Source organism: Heterodontus francisci, chromosome 26 (genome assembly GCF_036365525.1).
Source record: "Heterodontus francisci isolate sHetFra1 chromosome 26, sHetFra1.hap1, whole genome shotgun sequence".
Taxonomy (NCBI): Eukaryota; Metazoa; Chordata; class Chondrichthyes; order Heterodontiformes; family Heterodontidae; genus Heterodontus; species Heterodontus francisci.
Window position 1 is genome coordinate 14,329,842 of NC_090396.1, and position 21,185 is coordinate 14,351,026.

General features: G+C 46.9%; 1 protein-coding gene across 1 annotated transcript in view; it reads left to right on the forward strand.

Annotated features, from left to right (window-relative positions):
• Positions 1 to 240: 240 nt before the first annotated feature.
• The window catches only part of LOC137384489 (proton channel OTOP2-like), a 50,206-nt gene continuing 29,261 nt past the window's right edge, over positions 241 to 21,185 (forward strand). Inside the window, exons 1-4 of the mRNA XM_068058628.1 lie at positions 241 to 628; positions 2,208 to 2,344; positions 3,029 to 3,087; positions 10,056 to 10,183. Of these exons, the coding sequence (XP_067914729.1) occupies positions 241 to 628; positions 2,208 to 2,344; positions 3,029 to 3,087; positions 10,056 to 10,183 (712 nt within the window). The remainder of the gene's footprint in view (positions 629 to 2,207; positions 2,345 to 3,028; positions 3,088 to 10,055; positions 10,184 to 21,185) is intronic.

A 21,185-nucleotide genomic window follows, 5' to 3' on the forward strand; every position in this document is an offset into this window, starting at 1 on the left:
GGGGATATGGTGAGAATGGACTGGGGGATATGGTGAGAACGTGGGGGATTTAGTGAGAATGTGAGGGAGATGGTGGGAATGGATGGGGGGATGTGGTTTATAAGGAATGGATTCACTAAATGTTGCCCACAGCATACAGAGTAAACCTCCATTTGTGTTGAGAAGGTGGTGGTGATAAAGGGTTGGGTTTGTTGGGCTGAACATTCTTTATGTTCATTAACAATTCAGAAACACCCCAGAATGGCTGACGAAATGATCAACCCTGAAAACACCGACATTACCAATGAGGCAGCACTATCACAGCTGGAAGAATTGGAGAATCCGTGGAGACTTGATAAGGACTATAACTTTCCATCTTCAGCACAAACCCATCCCAGCAAGCACCAAACTCACAGAGGCAGGCTGCTATCTGGCCTGCTGGCCATCAATGCTTTCTTCCTGGTTGCTGCTCTGATCTGTGGAGGGGCTTTCAGTGAAGTGGCAGTGGGGCAGGATGAGGTCCTAATATCTCTCACTGTCGTGATGGTCTTAACTGTCAGCTGGATGCTGTTCTATGTTTTGTGCACCGCTCGACAGAAGCATGCTATTCTTTACAAGGACCCCCATGCTGGACCAGTGTGGCTGAGAGGTATGAAACTACGATGTATGCACCCCCTAATAAATCCGTCATATATTGCTCTGATAAGATTGAATCATATTTCATCCCATTGATACAGTTACATAAAACAGCAAGAAAGGACCTAGTAGCTACACGAACACTCCAATCTCTCGGCCCATTTTATCCCCTTCCACAGTCTCTGTACAAAGTGTCGCTCGTGAATCTCCCACTGCTCCCTCCCACCCCCACACTTAGGGGGTTAAATTGTGGATGGTGTTTGTTGCAGTGATGGACAAGTGGCTCTGAGTGGAATGCCTGCTTATTAAGATGCACTGGGCACGGCCTAACTGCTTTCTGTTACCTTGGCTGCCCTGGAGAGGTCAGTGAACTTTGTCCAGCATTCAGGAGCCAGACAGGAGGTCCTAGACACAGGGTTCACTATGAAGGCCACCTCCTTCCATGGGAATGAGTCATGGCTTCACAGATCTCCTTCCCTTGGGATCCTCCTTTGCCATATTACAGGTTGCAACATCTTGGCCTGGATATTTCTCCAGCCAAAATCGGAAAATCAATGCATGAAGGAAAGTTGGGGTTAAAGGTCAAACACAACATTCATTCCCCACCCACCCCCCCACCCACCCCCCACACCCCCAGAGGACCAGGCCATCCAAGACCAGATGTTCCTGCCACATGTGAATGATGTCAGTGTTAGAGGGGTAGCTGCTCAATTACTCTACCTACCTTCCCATGCCAACCCCAGGAGTCACCAGGATGGAGGTAGGCCCCCGGAGCAGTGGTAGCAATCATGCTCAGGACAATGTGAGCTGAAGAGGTTTAAGTACTGATTTCCTTTCCTCTCTTAAAGTTCCATCAACCCTTTCTAGAGGCCGCTCAGCTCAAAGAGAACCTATCAAATTTCAAAGCTTTTCTTCCCCTTTAACAGTGTTTCCTTCTCTGAGCCGACCTTCATTCACAACAGTGAACTCCCCTTCTGCAGATAGAGATCACACCTGAAGCCCACCCACCGTGTGAAGCAAGTTACAATGTCAAGGCATAAAAGGTCACAGAGCTGAAACGTTGGGCTTTATTTTCAAACGCTCGTGGGGACGAGGCTGGTTGCAAGCGTGCTTTGAAAATAATGCTTCCGGATATAGGGTGATTTAAACTGAGCAGGTCAAGTACATTCCAGTTGCCAGTTTGGCCACTTGTTTGCACCCTGACACGGCTGGCCCTCTGATCTCCTGCCTGCTCCATTCTGCAAGGCAATGGCAAGCTCTGTCATGGCTGCAGTCTGCCTTTGAGCATTGCAATCTGGAGTTGGTTCCTACCTCCATGCAGCATCTGGTACCACCTATTGGGCATCGAGCCCGCCTCCAGCTCAATTGGTGGCTTCCCATTTCAAACAGCGTCACATCAGCGACGCGGGCACAGGACCCGGAAATGATCTGGGCACCACATTCCCAAATCCAGATTGAAAATCTTTCTCCACAGATGCTACCTCACCTGTTGAGTACTTGCAGCATTTTCTGCTTTTATTTCAGATTTTCAGCATCTGCAGTATTTTGCTTTTGTGTCAGTCATTGATCCTGGCCTATGTTCTGATTGGCAGGCGGACTACTGCTGTTTGGAGCTTGCAGTTTGCTGCTCAATGTCTTCAGGATTGTCTATGCTGCCGGATTTGCAGACTGCGAGCATCCGATTAAATTTCTATTTCCTAGCATTCAGATCATATTTATTTTCACACAGGTAAGTGAGGTGCGGACATGTGAACTATACTGTGATTGACTGTGCAGTGACTTCACTGATGCCTGCCTCTGGCAGGGAGCCTCTCTCAGAGGCAGTGTGGGCTGGGGTTGCGGACAATGTGCTGACTTCCTTTGAGGGGGGCCCAGTACAGGATTGGTGAATTTATCCTTTCTATCTGCCCTGTTTTTCTAGATAATAATACAGCTAGTAACAATATCAGCTGTGGCTTTGTTGGCAGCTCTCTTGTCTTTGAACTGCAAGGTTGCGGGTTTAAATCCCGCTCTGTGATTTGAATGTAAAATTCAAGGCTGGTACTCCAGTGCAGTACTGAGGGAGGGCTGCACTGTAAGAGGTGCTGCCTTTTAGGTGAGATGTCAAACTGAGGCCCAATCTGCCCCGCTCAGTTGGAAAAAAAAAAATCCTACAGACTATTTCAATGAAGAACGTGCATCCTGGCCAATATTTATCCCTCAATCCACACCAGTAAAACCAGATTATCTGGTCATTATCTCATTGCTGTTTGTGGGATCTTGCTGTGCATAAATTGGCTGCCTTGATTCCTACATTACAACAGTGACCACACTTCAAAAAGTACTTCATTGGCTTCAAAGTGCTTTGGGACGTCCTGAGGTCGTGAAAGGCACCATACAAATGCAAGTCTTTTTTTTTGTTCCCTTAATCCAGTCATACTTTCTGTGGGTACATTCCAAAGACTGCATTCAGATACAACAGGACATCACAAGGTGAGCTTTTTTGTTTTCATTGACCTTGGTTGCTCCCCCAGGGAGATGATAGCAGCCAGGTAAGGGATGAGCAGTTTTTATGCTTCTTTGGGTAGAGTGGAAAATTTGTTGTTGTTTTGATTAATAGTAAGAAAAATGTTTAATGCCTGTATCTTTCTGAAATTGTCTCACTGGCTCCCAATGTAAGACAAAAATTGCAATTTGCCCCCACCACCACATGAAAATGTTGGACATCCCTGCTTCAAGCCTTTAACCTTGTGTTTTAAAATAACCTAGCAGCTAGTTTAAAGGCTTGCGTTATGGAAACTCATTTTAAAATGGCAAAAGTCACTGAGGGAATGTCTCGAGTTCTGTGCTCTGGCAAGCATTACTTTTATTGACATGTGCAAAGTTGCTGGACTCTTACTTCTACATAAATGTCGCAATTATGCTGCTATCCATTTGGAATCGCATTGTTTCAGAACGTGTATTGAGGGGGAAAACAGGCAAGAAAATCCAAGGAATCTCCAGAAGTCAGCAGTGTAAGTTCCTCATGAATTCAAGAGTACGGTGTAATGGGGCTGAGTGATATTGGCAAAAACAGGATGCCGCTGACCCATATACAATAGTTAGGAAATACAATGTAACGGATAGCTTTAACAAACCTTAATCTATGATGAACTGTCTACGATCCCTTTACAGGATCGATGCTGCATTGGCAGTTTTAAAATCTGTCAGGGAAGACTTAGTAAATATTTATTATGTTTCAGTGACAATGTTAGAAACAGTTATTAACTGATTTTTTTTTAGCAGTGAATTGGATTAAAGGACGAGTTTTCAAATTATGTCAAAGATTGTTAATTGCAATGTGCATCATTTACTGCCCAGTTTGAGGGCAGAAAACCTGAGTGGCCAATGTCATTTGAAAGTTTCCTGTATCATATAATTACATTACGTTAAAAGTCCACCTTTGCTAACAGGTAAGAGATTTGGCTTGGACATAAATTGGTTACTCGAGTACAATCTAAAAGATAGCGACTAAACAATTTGTAACTGAATAATACATGCAGTAACAACTGCTCAACCTTTTGCAGAAAAACTTTCTGTTAATAATTATCTTGTCAGAGCTGAATCAGAATCGACAATGACAGCCTGAGATATAGACGTAAGCAAATTTAAGAGAATCGCTTTATAGGAGGAACTGAAAGGCCCTCTTTATTTGTAAATGTGTTTATCTAATTTTGTCACTCGCTTTGGTGAGTAAATGACATTTTGTCCATGAGAGATTCTGTTGTTTCTGTATTTTAGAATCCAGGACCTAGTTTAACAGCCTGTCAAGATGAATAATCTAGTCTTGGCTACCTACCGTTAATCTCTCTGATCCTTCCTGTCCTACTCTGCTTTTCTGTTTTATATGACTCTTCTGAAGTACTATCTGCTCTATCCTATAAAATTCTCCTGATTTGGAGATCACTGCCCTTTTGTTGACTGCCCTGTCTTCAGACATTTATTACAAGCAGGTGGAGAAGTTGCACCAACAGAGACCATCATGGATTAAGTGACAAAAGCAGTGTGAGAAATGGTCCGTCTTCCTATTGCTGATTTTCTACTGCCTCAATAACCACAATATAACAATCCTCTCTTTGAGTTTCATGGTTTATTGGATATATTTGCACACCTGATAAAATGTGAATCCACAGAGGTCATCCAATAAGGTCCATCTACCACCCCGTGACATGGTGTTGCTATCTCTATTCTGTCAACAAAAGTAATTCACATTGGCATTACATACTATTTTGCTTGCTAGCTAGCTAATACAGTTATGCTGCTCTCCATTGATGTTTGTATGCTTAGCTACTTTATTTATAGGGAGAAATGTGTTTCAAATCGGGCTGTGTTTTGATGGCATTAGATTGGCTATACACTTTATATACAGCTTAATTGCCGCCATGTCTGTGGCTGAGTCAATATTTTTGTCAAATGTCCATGTGCCTACCCCTGGTGACTATATAATGGCAACCAGTTTGCTTAGGGGAGTACTGTGTCAGACTGTGGCATATTCAAGATAATGACCCAATAAATCATCCAGGTGTTGAAGTATGTCAATAAAAACAGGAAGATCACCAGTGAAAGACCATTCCAAAAGATGAGGTTGGGTCCATACTGAAGTCAATAGAGATATTAGGTCAATAACCAAGAATGGATCACAGTTAGATTAGGCTGGAAAATAGAGGTGGTTTTGGAGACCAGAATAGAATAGGGTGGCACAGTGGTTAGCACCGCAGCCTTGCAGCTCCAGGGACCCGGGTTCAATTCTGGGTATTGCCTGTGTGGAGTTTGCAAGTTCTCCCTGTGTCTGCGTGGGTTTTCTCCGGGTGCTCCGGTTTCCTCCCACAAGCCAAAAGACTTGCAGGTTGGTAGGTAAATTGGCCATTATAAATTGCCACTAGTATAGGTAGGTAGTAGGGGAATATAGGGACAGGTGAGGATGTGATAGGAATATGGGATTAGTGTAGGATTAGTATAAATGGGTGTTGATGGTCGGCACAGACTCGGTGGGCCGAAGGGCCTGTTTCAGTGCTGTATCTCTAAACTAAACTAAACTAAACTAAATCCTCTCAAATTGGTCTTTCTAATTTCAGATCCTGAATTGAATGATGAATGAGGGTGCCGTGTGTTCTTTTGTGTTAGTTTGGTTGGTAAAAAGGCCAGGTTGAGCAGGCTGCGGATATGTTTAGTCATGAATGTGAGGTGATTAGAAGTCAGCAGCAAGGCTCCATTTGGGTAGGCTAGACTTTACTTTGCATGGGGACATTCTATGGATCAACTGTTAAATCTAATTGGCAGTTTTGTACCCACGTCCATCTGATGCCTCACAGTTCATTCTTCTGTTTCTGAAAATTCGTCCTTTTCTTTCCCCTGTTCTCCTGAAGACATTGAAACTTGCAGGGGTTCAATTCACAGCTACCTAACAGCCTTCCACTGTCACAGCCAAGTAAGCATCCTAATTGTGGGAGTCAGCGTGGGATTTGTGAGGGGATTTTCCTGGTGAGTTCGGTTCTGCCCTCACTTGCCTGTGCAGCAGAAACATCAGGACCTGCAGGCCTGTAAAGCTTAGTTTCACACCAGGCAGTGCCCTTACTCACTCAGCCAGTGGGGAGCAGCACTTTATTCTCAGCAGATGCTCAGTGCCTTTCATTTAGTTGGTTAAAAGCAGAACAGTCAAAGACTACAGAAGATCTTGAACTCTCCAATTGGTTCTATCTGAGTTACCAGCCTTAATCTAGTGGAACATTGGGCGGAATTCAGGTTAATCAATTGTCTGCCGAGGGGGAGACCAAGATGCAGGGTTGTGGTCATTATCCTTGTTGGTGCAGACAGACTCAAAGACAAGCAGAAACTTGGGGTCAGATCTTGAGGGTTTACCAGCTCTTGGGTTAAAAGTCCAAAGGATTCCTCAACACTTATCAATATCTAATGAGAGTCAAAGACATCTTTATGTGTATTGAGGTGGTATTCTAAAGGGCTACGTAAAACTTGAAGTTGGAATCAGCCATTCAGTCCATCTAGCTGATTCCTTCCACAGACCCTGTACAATCTGGACTAAATGGCCCTCGTTACCTATGTCATTCTATCTGCATTGCTCCATTGGATCTTCCATCCTGACCCCACCATAGAATTCACTCAGCCCATTACAGATGTTCTAATGCCATCCTTCTTGAGTTCTCTGCAGCCTATAACATGGCCAACAACACCATGCTCCTCCAAAGCCTCACCTGCACTGTCCAGTTCAGTGTAACAGACCTCCCCAATCTTACCCGGCCAATTGTAGCTAGAGCATTTCCATCAATAACTTCTCTTCACATGGGTCCCCCAAGGATCTATTCTTGGCCTCTGCTCTTCCTTGTCTACCTACTGCCCTTTGGCAACATCATTCATAGATCTAGAGTTATCTTCCACATGTACCATGATGGCACCCAGTTCTACCTCTCAACCACGTCTATCAACTCTCCCATTGTCTCTGTGTTGTCAGACTGCTTTTCCAACTTAGTCTTAGATCCACTGCAATTTCATCCAGCTAACTATTGGGAAGACCAAAGCCATCATCTTCAATCTTCGCCATATACACTGCACTCTCACCACCATCCCCTTCTTCGCCCACTTTCTCAGGCTCAACCAGACTGTTTGTAACCTTGCTGTTTTATTTGAACTCAGGCTGAGGTTCCAACCACATACTCTCCCATCACAAAGACTGCCTACTTCCACTGTAACATTACCCGTCTCTGCCCCTGCCTCAGCTCATCTGCTGCTGAAACCCTTATCCGTGGCTTTGTCACCTCCAGACTTGACTATTCTGATGCTCTCCCGGACGGCCTCCCATCCTCCATCTTCCATAAGTTTCAGCTTCACAAATTTCCCCATCCACATCAGTGCAAAAGATAAGGCTGAAGCATTTACATCCCTCTTCAGCCAGAAGTGCCAAGTGGATGATCCATCTCGGCCTCTTCCTGAGGTCCCCAGCATCATAGATGCGAGTCTTCAACCAATTCGATTCACTCCACGTGATATCAAGAAACGACTGAAGGCACTGGATACTGCAAAGACTATGGGCCCTGACAATATTCCAGCAATAGTACTGAAGACTGTGCTCGAGAACTTGCCCCACCCCTAGCCAAGCTGTTCCAGTACAGCTACAACACTGGCATCTACTCGGAAATGTGGAAAATTGCCCAGGTATATCCTGTGCACAAAAAGCAGGACAAATCCAACCCAGCCAATTACCGCCCTCCCAATCTACTGTCGATCTTCAGTAAAGTGATGGAAGGGGTCATTAACAGTTCTATCAAGCGGCACGTGCTCAGCAATAACCTGCTCACTGACGCTCAGTTTGGGTTCCACCAGGGCCACTGAGCCCCTGACTTCATTACCATGGACAAAAGAGCTGAACTCCAGAGGTGAGGTGGAAGTGACAGCTCTTGACATCAAGGCAGCATTCGACTGAGTGTGGCATCAGAGAGCCCTAGCAAAACTGGAGTCAATGGGGATTGGGGAAAACTCTTCACTAGTTTGAGTCACACCGAGCACGAAGGAAGATGGTTGTGGTTGTTGAAGGTCAATCATCTCAGCTCCAGGACATCACTGCAGGAGTTCCTCAGGGTTGTGTCCCAGACCCAACCATGTTCAGCTGCTTCATCTGTAGACTTTTTTTTATTAAAATAAAACCACCCAGTTTGTATATCCATCCTTCCCTCCATCATTAGGTCAGAAGAGGGGATGTTCGCTGATGATTGCACAATGTACAGCACCATTTGCGACTCCTCAGATACTGAAGCAGCCCCTGTCCATATGCAGCAAGACCTGGACAAAATCCTCGTTTGGGATGATAAGTGGCAAGTAACATTTGTGCCACACAAGTGCCAGGCAATGACCATCTCCAACAAGAGAGAATCTCCCCTTGATGTTCAATGGCATTACAATTGTTGAATCCCTCACTATCAACATCCTGGGGGGTCACCATTGACCAGAAACAGTGGCGCAGTGGTTAGCACCGCAGCCTCACAGCTCCAGCGACCCGGGTTCAATTCTGGGTACTGCCTGTGTGGAGTTTGCAAGTTCTCCCTGTGTCTGCGTGGGTTTCCTCCAGGTGCTCCGGTTTCCTCCCACATGCCAAAGACTTGCAGGTTGATAGGTAAATTGGCCATTATAAATTGCCCCTAGTATAGGTAGGTGGTAGGGAAATATAGGGACAGGTGGGGATGTGGTAGGAATATGGAATTAGTGTAGGATTAGTATAAATGGGTGGTTGATGGCCGGCACAGACTCGGTGGGCCGAAGGGCCTGCTTCAGTGCTGTATCTCTAAACTAAACTAAACTGAACTGGACCAGCCACATAAATTCTGTGGTTACAAGAGCAGATCAGAGGCTAGGAATTCTGTGGTGAGTAACTGACCTCCTGACTCCCCAATGCCTGTCCATCATCTAAAAGGCACAAGTCAGGAGTGTGATGGAATACTCTCCACTTGCCTGGATGGGTGCAGCTCCAACAACACTCAAGAAGCTCGACACCATCCAGGACAAAGCAGTCTGCTTAATTAGCACCCCATTCACAAACATTTACTCCCTCCACCACTGATGCACAGTGGCAGCAGTGTGTACCATCTACAAGATGCACTGCAGCAACTCACCAAGGCTCCTTCGACGGCACCTTCCAAACCTGTGATCTCTACCACCAAGGGCAGCAGATGCATGGGAACACGACCACTGGTAAGTTCCCCTCCAAGTCACACACCATACTGACTTGGAACTATATCGCCGTTCCTTCACTGTCGCTGGGTCAAAATCCTGGAACTCCCTTCCTAACAGTACTGTTGGTATACCTACCCCACATGGACTGCAGTGGTTCGAGAAGGCAGCTTACCACCACCTTCCCAAGGGCAATTAGGGATGGGCAGTAAATGCTGGCCTAGCCAGCGATGCCCACATCCACCGAATGAATAAAAAAAATCCAAACCTCTGCTGCCTGTATCCTATTCCACCGTTCGTGCCCCCTCCCATCACTCCGAGCCTTGCTGATCTACATTCACCCCCAGTCTCCGAACACCTCAAATTTAAAATTCGCATCCTTGTGTTTAAATCTTTCCATGCTGTGAATCGTCCATCCCATAACCTGTCAACTCCTGCAGCCCAACAACCCTCCCCTGAATCTTTGTTCCTCTGTTTCTGACCTCTTGTACATCCCCACTCCCTTCATCCCACACCATTGGTGTTGATTGCTGCAGAATCCTAAAGCATAGTGTAAAGAAGACCTTCCCAAATTAATTTCTTTATACCACTGTGAAGCTCAATGAGATGTTTCTCCACATTACAGGCACAATTATAAAGTTAAGTTAATTTAATTTCTCGTGTATCTTCGCTAAAGTGTACAATTTATACTTGGCCTAGTTTGCTGTGATCCGCAGACTGATTCTTTAGGGCTGTGTTGTTTGCAGGTGTGGGTTGGCCACTTCCTTGATCTGTAACTTGACACTGTGGATGTCAGCTGTAGCAGATGAGTCCATCCACCAGACTGGGGTAGAGGGTGAGAAACAGCCAGATAACCAAAGTCGAATCCTCACAGGTAAATATACAATCACTCTGTGGAATGATGTCCCATATCTCCTTTGCTTCTTGGTATCATTTTGTGCTCATCCAGATACTTGTCCTCGGAGAAAAGGACATTCCATTTCAGGCACCCATTCCTACCATCAAACACTCCTGGGTCAAATACAGCACAAGTTAGATCCAGGGTAAATCTCCCTCTACACTGTCCCATCAAACATTCCCAGAGCAGGTACATCATTGGCATTCCCTCATGTTGAGGATGATTCTTCCTTCTGGATGGCTGGGTGGAAGTGAGATGTCAGGTTTTGGCTGTGGGTTCACAGTTAGCTTATGAGCCCTATCTTAACCTTTCAGGCTCTCCCACAGTGAGGACATCAGTTGTTGGACAGTACAGGTGGTGCTGTATTGTTAGTTTGAGCAACTGCCCTCACTTTCAGGATCTCTTGCCAATCTCTCTCAGTGGCTGCTCTTGTTCTTTAGAAAGTCTTGGCACCATTTCTGATGATGCATTGCCATTTTGGTCGCGATTGGGCATCTGCTTCCCATGTGTTGATGTTACCAGAGCAGACCTTCATGGAGGCTTTGAGATTGTCTTTGAAATGTTTCCTTTGGCCCCCATATGAACAGGCTCCCTCGTGTAGCTCTGAGAGTGCACCTGTTTGGGCAGTCTCGAGTCGGCCATTCTGATGACATATCCCGTCCATGTCAGCTGATGTGAGATAATTATGACCTCTATACTTGGCATGTTTGTGTCTTGTTCTTTTATCCTCCCACTTGATTCACAAGATCCTTCTAAGACAGCATTGATGTAGTTGTTTTAGGGCCTTGATATGCATCTATACATTGTCCAAGCTTCAGCACTGTAGAAAAGCGTGAGAAGAACCACTGCCCGACAGAGTTTGAGTTTAGTGTCGGGTCTGATATCACGATTCTCAAAACCTCAAGTATGTAATTTACCAGAGGCTGAGCTAGTATATTGGATTTGGTGGGGTACTTCTTCATCAATGTCATCTTTTTGGGATAGATAGGTTCCAAGATGTGGGAAGTGAGGGACATTTTCTAACACTTCACCGTGACTCCAATTGAAGGTGTTGGAATTGATACATTTGGTGTGGGTTAATGAGGACTTTGGTCTTCCTAGTGTTCAAGGCAAGTCTCAGGCTCATGTAGGCTTCAGTGAATACATCAACTATGTTGTAGTTCTTCTTCAGAGTGAGCACTAACTCATGCATGTCAGCATACTGTAGTTCTATTACAGAAGTGGTTGGATTCTTGGCTTTCAGCCGGTTGAGGTTGAAGAGTTTACTATCAGTGTCAGTATCAGTACCCCAGTGTTATACAGTGACAGACTTGTACCCACCAGTACTGTACCCCAATGTTAAACAGTGACAGACCTGTATCCACCAGTACTGTACCCCAGTGTTAAACAGTGACAGACCGGTATCCACCAGTACTGTACCCCAGTGTTAAACAGTGACAGACCTGTATCCACCAGTACTGTACCCCAGTGTTAAACAGTGACAGACCTGTATCCACCAGTACTGTACCCCAGTGTTAAACAGTGACAGACCTGTCCACACCAGTACTGTACCCCAGTGTTAAACAGTGACAGACCTGTATCCACCAGTACTGTACCCCAGTGTTAAACAGTGACAGACCTGTATCCACCAGTACTGTACCCCAGTGTTAAACAGTGACAGACCTGTCCACACCAGTACTGTACCCCAGTGTTAAACAGTGACAGACCTGTATCCACCAGTACTGTACCCCAGTGTTAAACAGTGACAGACCTGTCCACACCAGTACTGTACCCCAGTGTTAAACAGTGACAGACCTGTATCCACCAGTACTGTACCCCAGTGTTAAACAGTGACAGACCTGTATCCACCAGTACTGTACCCCAGTGTTATACAGTGACAGACCTGTACCCACCAGTACTGTACCCCAGTGTTAAACAGTGACAGATCTGTCCCCACCAGTACTGTACCCCAATGTTAAACAGTGACAGACCTGTATCCACCAGTACTGTACCCCAGTGTTAAACAGTGACAGACCTGTATCCACCAGCACTGTACCCCAGTGTTAAACAGTGACAGACCTGTCCACACCAGTACTGTACCCCAGTGTTATACAGTGACATACTTGTACCCACCAGTACTGTACCCCAGTGTTATATAGTGACAGACTTGTACCCACCAGTACTGTACCCCAGTGTTATACAGTGACAGACCTGCACCCACCAGTACTGTACCCGTGTAATATAGTGACAGACCTGTACCCACCAGTACTGTACACGTATTATATAGTGACAGACCTGTACCCACCAGTATTGTACCCCAGTGTTATACAGTGACAGACTTGTACCCACCAGTACTGTACCCCAGTGTTAAACAGTGACAGACCTGTCCCCACCAGTACTGTACCCCAATGTTAAACAGTGACAGACCTGTATCCACCAGTACTGTACCCCAGTGTTAAACAGTGACAGACCTGTATCCACCAGTACTGTACCCCAGTGTTAAACAGTGACAGACCTGTCCACACCAGTACTGTACCCCAGTGTTATACAGTGACATACTTGTACCCACCAGTACTGTCCCCGTGTTATATAGTGACAGACCTGTACCCACCAGTACTGTACCCGTGTAATATAGTGACAGACCTGTACCCACCAGTACTGTACACGTATTATCTAGTGACAGACCTGTACCCACCAGTACGGTACCCCAGTGTTATACAGTGACAGACCTGTATCCACCAGTACTGTACCCCAGTGTTAAACAGTGACAGACCTGTATCCACCAGTACTGTACCCCAGTGTTAAACAGTGACAGACCTGTATCCACCAGTACTGTACCCCAGTGTTAAACAGTGACAGACCTGTCCACATCAGTACTGTACCCCAGTGTTATACAGTGACAGACCTGTACCCACCAGTACTGTACCCCAGTGTTAAACAGTGACAGACCTGTCCCCACCAGTACTGTTCTTTTGGGCCTCCTTATCTCGAGAGACAATGGATACGCGCCTGGAGGTGGTCAGTGGTTTGTGAAGCAGCGCCTGGAGTGGCTATAAAGGCCAATTCTGGAGTGACAGGCTCTTCCACAGGTGCTGCAGAGAAATTTGTTTGTTGGGGCACAGTTGGCTCTCCCCTTGCGCCTCTGTCTTTTTTCCTGCCAACTACTAAGTCTCTTCGACTCGCCACAATTTAGCCCTGTCTTTATGGCTGCCCGCCAGCTCTGGCGAATGCTGGCAACTGACTCCCACGACTTGTGATCAATGTCACACGATTTCATGTCGCGTTTGCAGACGTCTTTATAACGGAGACATGGACGGCCGGTGGGTCTGATACCAGTGGCGAGCTCGCTGTACAATGTGTCTTTGGGGATCCTGCCATCTTCCATGCGGCTCACATGGCCAAGCCATCTCAAGCGCCGCTGACTCAGTAGTGTGTATAAGCTGGGGGTGTTGGCCGCTTCAAGGACTTCTGTGTTGGAGATATAGTCCTGCCACCTGATGCCAAGTATTCTCCGAAGGCAGCGAAGATGGAATGAATTGAGACGTTGCTCTTGGCTGGCATACGTTGTCCAGGCCTCGCTGCCGTAGAGCAAGGTACTGAGGACACAGGCCTGATACACTCGGACTTTTGTGTTCCGTGTCAGTGCGCCATTTTCCCACACTCTCTTGGCCAGTCTGGACATAGCAGTGGAAGCCTTACCCATGCGCTTGTTGATTTCTGCATCTAGAGACAGGTTACTGGTGATAGTTGAGCCTAGGTAGGTGAACTCTTGAACCACTTCCAGAGCGTGGTCGCCAATATTGATGGATGGAGCATTTCTGACATCCTGCCCCATGATGTTCGTTTTCTTGAGGCTGATGGTTAGGCCAAATTCATTGCAGGCAGACGCAAACCTGTCGATGAGACTCTGCAGGCATTCTTCAGTGTGAGATGTTAAAGCAGCATCGTCAGCAAAGAGGAGTTCTCTGATGAGGACTTTCCGTACTTTGGACTTCGCTCTTAGACGGGCAAGGTTGAACAACCTGCCCCCTGATCTTGTGTGGAGGAAAATTCCTTCTTCAGAGGATTTGAACGCATGTGAAAGCAGCAGGGAGAAGAAAATCCCAAAAAGTGTGGGTGCGAGAACACAGCCCTGTTTCACACCACTCAGGATAGGAAAGGGCTCTGATGAGGAGCCACCATGTTGAATTGTGCCTTTCATATTGTCATGGAATGAGGTGATGATACTTAGTAGCTTTGGTGGACATCCGATCTTTTCTAGTAGTCTGAAGAGACCACGTCTGCTGACGAGGTCAAAGGCTTTGGTGAGATCAATGAAAGCAATGTAGAGGGGCATCTGTTGTTCACGGCATTTCTCCTGTATCTGACGAAGGGAGAACAGCATGTCAATAGTCGATCTCTCTGCACGAAAGCCACACTGTGCCTCAGGGTAGACGCGCTCGGCCAGCTTCTGGAGCCTGTTCAGAGCGACTCGAGCAAAGACTTTCCCCACTATGCTGAGCAGGGAGATTCCACGGTAGTTGTTGCAGTCACCGCGGTCACCTTTGTTTTTATAGAGGGTGATGATGTTGGCATCGCGCATGTCCTGGGGTACTGCTCCCTCGTCCCAGCACAGGCATAGCAGTTCATGTAGTGCTGAGAGTATAGCAGGCTTGGCACTCTTGATTATTTCAGGGGTAATGCTGTCCTTCCCAGGGGCTTTTCCGCTGGCTAGGGAATCAATGGCATCACTGAGTTCCGATTTGGTTGGCTGTATGTCCAGCTCATCCATGACTGGTAGAGGCTGGGCTGCATTGAGGGCAGTCTCAGTGACAGCATTCTCCCTGGAGTACAGTTCTAGGTAGTGCTCAACCCAGCGGTCCATCTGTTTGCGTTGGTCAGTGATTATGTCCCCTGATTTAGACTTGAGGGGGGCGATCTTCTTGATGGTTGGCCCAAGAGCTCTCTTCATGCCATCATACATTCCTCTGATGTTTCCGGTGTCTGAGGCCAGCTGAATATGACTGCATAGGTGTTGCCAGTAGTCGTTTGCGCAACGCCTAGCTGTTCTTTGTGCAGTACTTCTGGCTGCTTTAAGTGCTGCGGATGTTAAATCGCTGGGGGCTTTCTTGTAGTTCAAAAGTGCAATGCGCTTAGCGGCTATGACAGGTTCCAGCTCTTCATTATGAGATTGAAACCAGTCTGCATTTCTCTTCGCACTTTTGCCGTAGGTGGTCAAAGCTGACTCATAGATGCCGTCTCTGATGTGGGCCCACTTGGTCTCAGCATCCCCTGTGGGAGTGTTTTGAAGGGCTGTTACAAGTGAATTTAGAAATTTTTGTAACAGCTGTGGGTGAGAAATTCTGCTCGTGTTGATGCGCGGGTGGCCCTTCTGCTTGGAATGATGCAACTTCTTTGGTCTGAGTCTAACCTTGCTGCACACCAGGGAGTGGTCGGTGTCACAGTCCGCACTGTGGAAGCTGCGTGTGATTTGAACACTGTTTAAGGCGGTTCGCCTTGTGACAATGAGGTCTAGCTGGTGCCAACGACGTGATCTTGGGTGCCTCCATGAAACCTGGTGACAGGGTTTAGTGTGAAAGAACGAGTTGGTGATGCAGAGGTTATGATAGGTACACAACTCAAGCAGTCTCTGCCCGTTCTCATTCATCCTTCCAACGCCATAGCGCCCAAGGCAGGAGGGCCATGAGTCATGGTCGGCCCCAACCCTGGCATTAAAGTCCCCCAGCAGGAATAGGTGTTCGGTGTTGGGGATGCTGCTAATGATGTTATGGAGTTGTTCATAGAACTGGTCTTTAGCTTCAGGTGGGGAGCAGAGTGTTGGAGCATAGATGCTGAGTAGGTGTACTGGACCAGAGGTGGTGAGCAGTCGGATGGACAGTATGCGTTCCGAGCCATTTGAGGGAGGCTCTATCATGCTGAGCAAGGAGTTTCTGATGGCGAAGCCCACTCCATGCTGTCTTGGTTCTTCAGGATCCCTGCCCTGCCAGAAGAAGGTGTAGTCTTGCTCTGCTAGAGAGCCACTCGTGGGGAGGCGAGTCTCCTGAAGTGCTGCAATGTCCACATTGAATCTACTGAGCTCGTTGTTAATGATGGCGGTCTTCCGAGAATCGTTGATTTGTGTAAGGTCTTCCGACAGGCCAGGACACATAGTTCTGACGTTCCAGCTTGCAAAGCGAAGGGCTGGTACCTTCTTTCCTTTTTTCATGTTGTTTGGTGCGGTGTATCAGTCCACCTTTCGGGCAATGACCCTGAGCTCCAAGCACCCATTGAAGCAGGCAGACTGTGGCGGGACAGAACCTTATTGACCGGGGGCTGCCCGGTTTGAGGCGGGCGGTAGCTGTCCAGTCAGGTGCAATGACCTCTCCCATCGACAAAGGCAACCCGTGGCGCCCAGTTTCTACGCCAATTGATCTGGACTTATAACCCGTAACTGCTGCCTTCCGTGTTGTGTTGTACCCCAATGTTAAACAGTGACAGACCTGTATCCACCAGTACTGTACCCCAGTGTTAAACAGTGACAGACCCGTATCCACCAGTACTGTACCCAAGTGTTAAACAGTGACAGACCTGTCCACAACAGTACTGTACCCCAGTGTTATACAGTGACATACTTGTACCCACCAGTACTGTACCCGTGTTATATAGTGACAGACATGTACCCACCAGTACTGTACCCGTGTAATATAGTGACAGACCTGTACCCACCAGTACTGTACACGTATTATAGAGTGACAGACCTGTACCCACCAGTACTGTACCCCAGTGTTATACAGTGACAGACCTGTACCCACCAGTACTGTACCCCAGTGTTATACAGTGACAGACTTGTACCCACCAGTACTGTACCCCAATGTTAAATAGTGACAGACATGTATCCACCAGTACTGTAACCCAATGTTAAACAGTGACAGACCTGTATCCACCAGTACTGTACCCCAATGTTAAACAGTGACAGACCTGTATCCACCAGTACTGTACCCCAGTGTTAAACAGTGACAGACCTGTATCCACCAGTACTGTACCCCAGTGTTAAACAGAGACAGACCTGTATCCACCAGTACTGTACCCCAGTGTTAAACAGTGACAAACCTGTATCCACCAGTACTGTACCCCAGTGTTAAACAGTGACAGACCTGTCCACACCAGTACTGTACCCCAGTGTTGAACAGTGACAGACCTGTATCCACCAGTACTGTATCCAGTGTTGAACAGTGACAGACCTGTAGCCACCAGTACTGTACCCCAGTGTTAAACAGTGACAGACCTGTATCCACCAGTACTGTACCCCAGTGTTAAACAGTGACAGACCTGTATCCACCAGTACTGTACCCCAGTGTTAAACAGTGACAGACCTGTATCCACCAGTACTGTACCCCAGTGTTATACAGTGACATACTTGTACCCACCAGTACTGTACCCGTGTTATATAGTGACAGACTTGTACCCACCAGTACTGTACCCCAGTGTTATGCAGTGACAGACCTGTACCCACCAGCACTGTACCCGTGTAATATAGTGACAGTCTTGTACCCACCAGTACTGTACACGTATTATATAGTGACAGACCTGCACCCACCAGTACTGTACCCCAGTGTTATACAGTGACAGACCTGTACCCACCAGAACTGTACCCCAGTCTTATACAGTGACAGACTTGTACCCACCAGTACTGTACCCCAATGTTAAATAGTGACAGACCTGTATCCACCAGTACTGTACCCCAATGTTAAACAGTGACAGACCTGTATCCACCAGTACTGTACCCCAGTGTTAAACAGTGACAGACCTGTATCCACCAGTACTGTACCCCAGTGTTAAACAGTGACAGACCTGTATCCACCAGTACTGTACCCCAGTGTTAAACAGTGACAGACCTGTATCCACCAGTACTGTACCCCAGTGTTAAACAGTGACAGACCTGTCCACACCAGTACTGTACCCCAGTGTTAAACAGTGACAGACCTGTATCCACCAGTACTGTACCCCAGTGTTGAACAGTGACAGACCTGTACCCACCAGTACTGTACCCCAGTGTTAAACAGTGACAGACCTGTCCCCACCAGTACTGTACCACAATTTTAAACAGTGACAGACCTGTATCCACCAGTACTGTACCCCAGTGTTAAACAGTGACAGACCTGTATCCACCAGTACTGTACCCCAGTGTTAAACAGTGACAGACCTGTATCCACCAGTACTGTACCCCAGTGTTATACAGTGACATACTTCTACCCACCAGTACTGTACCCGTGTTATATGGTGACAGACTTGTACCCACCAGTACTGTACCCCAGTGTTATACAGTGACAGACCTGTACCCACCAGTACTGTACACGTGTAATATAGTGACAGACCTGTACCCACCAGTACTGTACACGTATTATATAGTGACAGACCTGTACCCACCAGTACTGTACACGTATTATATAGTGACAGACCTGTACCCACCAGTACTGTACCCCAGTGTTATACAGTGACAGACCTGTACCCACCAGTACTGTACCCCAGTGTTACACAGTGACAGACCTGTACCCACCAGTACTGTACCCCAGTGTTAAACAGTGACAGACCTGTCCCCACCAGTACTGTACCCCAATTTTAAACAGTGACAGACCTGTATCCACCAGTACTGTACCCCAGTGTTAAACAGTGACAGACCTGTATCCACCAGTACTGTACCCCAGTGTTAAACAGTGACAGACCTGTATCCACCAGTACTGTACCCCAGTGTTATACAGTGACATACTTGTACCCACCAGTACTGTACCCGTGTTATATAGTGACAGACTTGTACCCACCAGTACTGTTCCCCAGTGTTATACAGTGACATACTTGTACCCACCAGTACTGTACCCGTGTTATACAGTGACAGACCTGTACCCACCAGTACTGTACCCGTGTAATATAGTGACAGACCTGTACCCACCAGTACTGTACACGTATTATATAGTGACAGACCTGTACCCACCAGTACTGTACCCCAGTGTTATACAGTGACAGACCTGTACCCACCAGTACTGTACCCCAGTGTTATACAGTGACAGACTTGTACCCACCAGTACTGTACCACAATGTTAAACTGTGACAGACCTGTATCCACCAGCACTGTACCCCAATGTTAAACAGTGACAGACCTGTATCCACCAGTACTGTATCCCAATGTGAAACAGTGACAGACCTGTATCCACCAGTACTGTACCCCAGTGTTAAACAGTGACAGACCTGTAACCACCAGTACTGTACCCCAGTGTTAAACAGTGACAGACCTGTATCCACCAGCACTGTACCCCAATGTTAAACAGTGACAGACCTGTATCCACCAGTACTGTATCCCAATGTGAAACAGTGACAGACCTGTATCCACCAGTACTGTACCCCAGTGTTAAACAGTGACAGACCTGTATCCACCAGTACTGTACCCCAGTGTTAAACAGTGACAGACCTGTACCCACCAGTACTGTACCCCAGTGTTATACAGTGACAGACTTGTACCCACCAGTACTGTACCACAATGTTAAACTGTGACAGACCTGTATCCACCAGCACTGTACCCCAATGTTAAACAGTGACAGACCTGTATCCACCAGTACTGTATCCCAATGTGAAACAGTGACAGACCTGTATCCACCAGTACTGTACCCCAGTGTTAAACAGTGACAGACCTGTATCCACCAGTACTGTACCCCAGTGTTAAACAGTGACAGACCTGTATCCACCAGCACTGTACCCCAATGTTAAACAGTGACAGACCTGTATCCACCAGTACTGTATCCCAATGTGAAACAGTGACAGACCTGTATCCACCAGTACTGTACCCCAGTGTTAAACAGTGACAGACCTGTATCCACCAGTACTGTACCCCAGTGTTAAACAGTGACAGACCTGTATCCACCAGTACTGTACCCCACTGTTAAACAGTGACAGACCTGTCCACACCAGTAATGTACCCCAGTGTTAAACAGTGACAGACCTGTATCCACCAGTACTGTACCCCAGTGTTAAACAGTGACAGACCTGTATCCACCAGTACTGTACCCCAGTGTTATACAGTGACAGACCTGTACCCACCAGTACTGTACCCCAGTGTTATACAGTGACAGACCTGTCCCCACCAGTACTGTATCCCAGTGTTATACAGTGACATACTTGTACCCACCAGTACTGTACCCGTGTAATATAGTGACAGACCTGTCCCCACCAGTACTGTACCCGTGTTATATAGTGACAGACCTGTACCCACCAGTACTGTACCCGTGTAATATAGTGACAGACCTGTACCCAGCAGTACTGTACCCCACTGTTAAACAGTGACAGACCTGTATCCACCAGTACTGTACCCCAATGTTAAACAGTGACAGGCCTGTATCCACCAGTACTGTACCCCAGTGTTAAACAGTGACAGACCTGTATCCACCAGTACTGTACCCCAGTGTTAAACAGAGACAGACCTGTATCCACCAGTACTGTACCCCAGTGTTAAAAAGTGACAAACCTGTATCCACCAGTACTGTACCCCAGTGTTAAACAGTGACAGACCTGTCCACACCAGTACTGCACCTCAGTGTTAAACAGTGACAGACCTGTATCCACCAGTACTGTACCCCAGTGTTGAACAGTGACAGACCTGTATCCACCAGTACTGTATCCAGTGTTGAACAGTGACAGACCTGTAGCCACCAGTACTGTACCCCAGTGTTAAACAGTGACAGACCTGTATCCACCAGTACTGTACCCCAGTGTTAAACAGTGACAGACCTGTATCCACCAGTACTGTACCCCAGTGTTAAACAGTGACAGACCTGTATCCACCAGTACTGTACCCCAGTGTTATACAGTGACATACTTGTACCCACCAGTACTGTACCCGTGTTATATAGTGACAGACTTGTACCCACCAGTACTGTACCCCAGTGTTATGCAGTGACAGACCTGTACCCACCAGTACTGTACCCGTGTAATATGGTGACAGACCTGTACCCACCAGTACTGTACACGTATT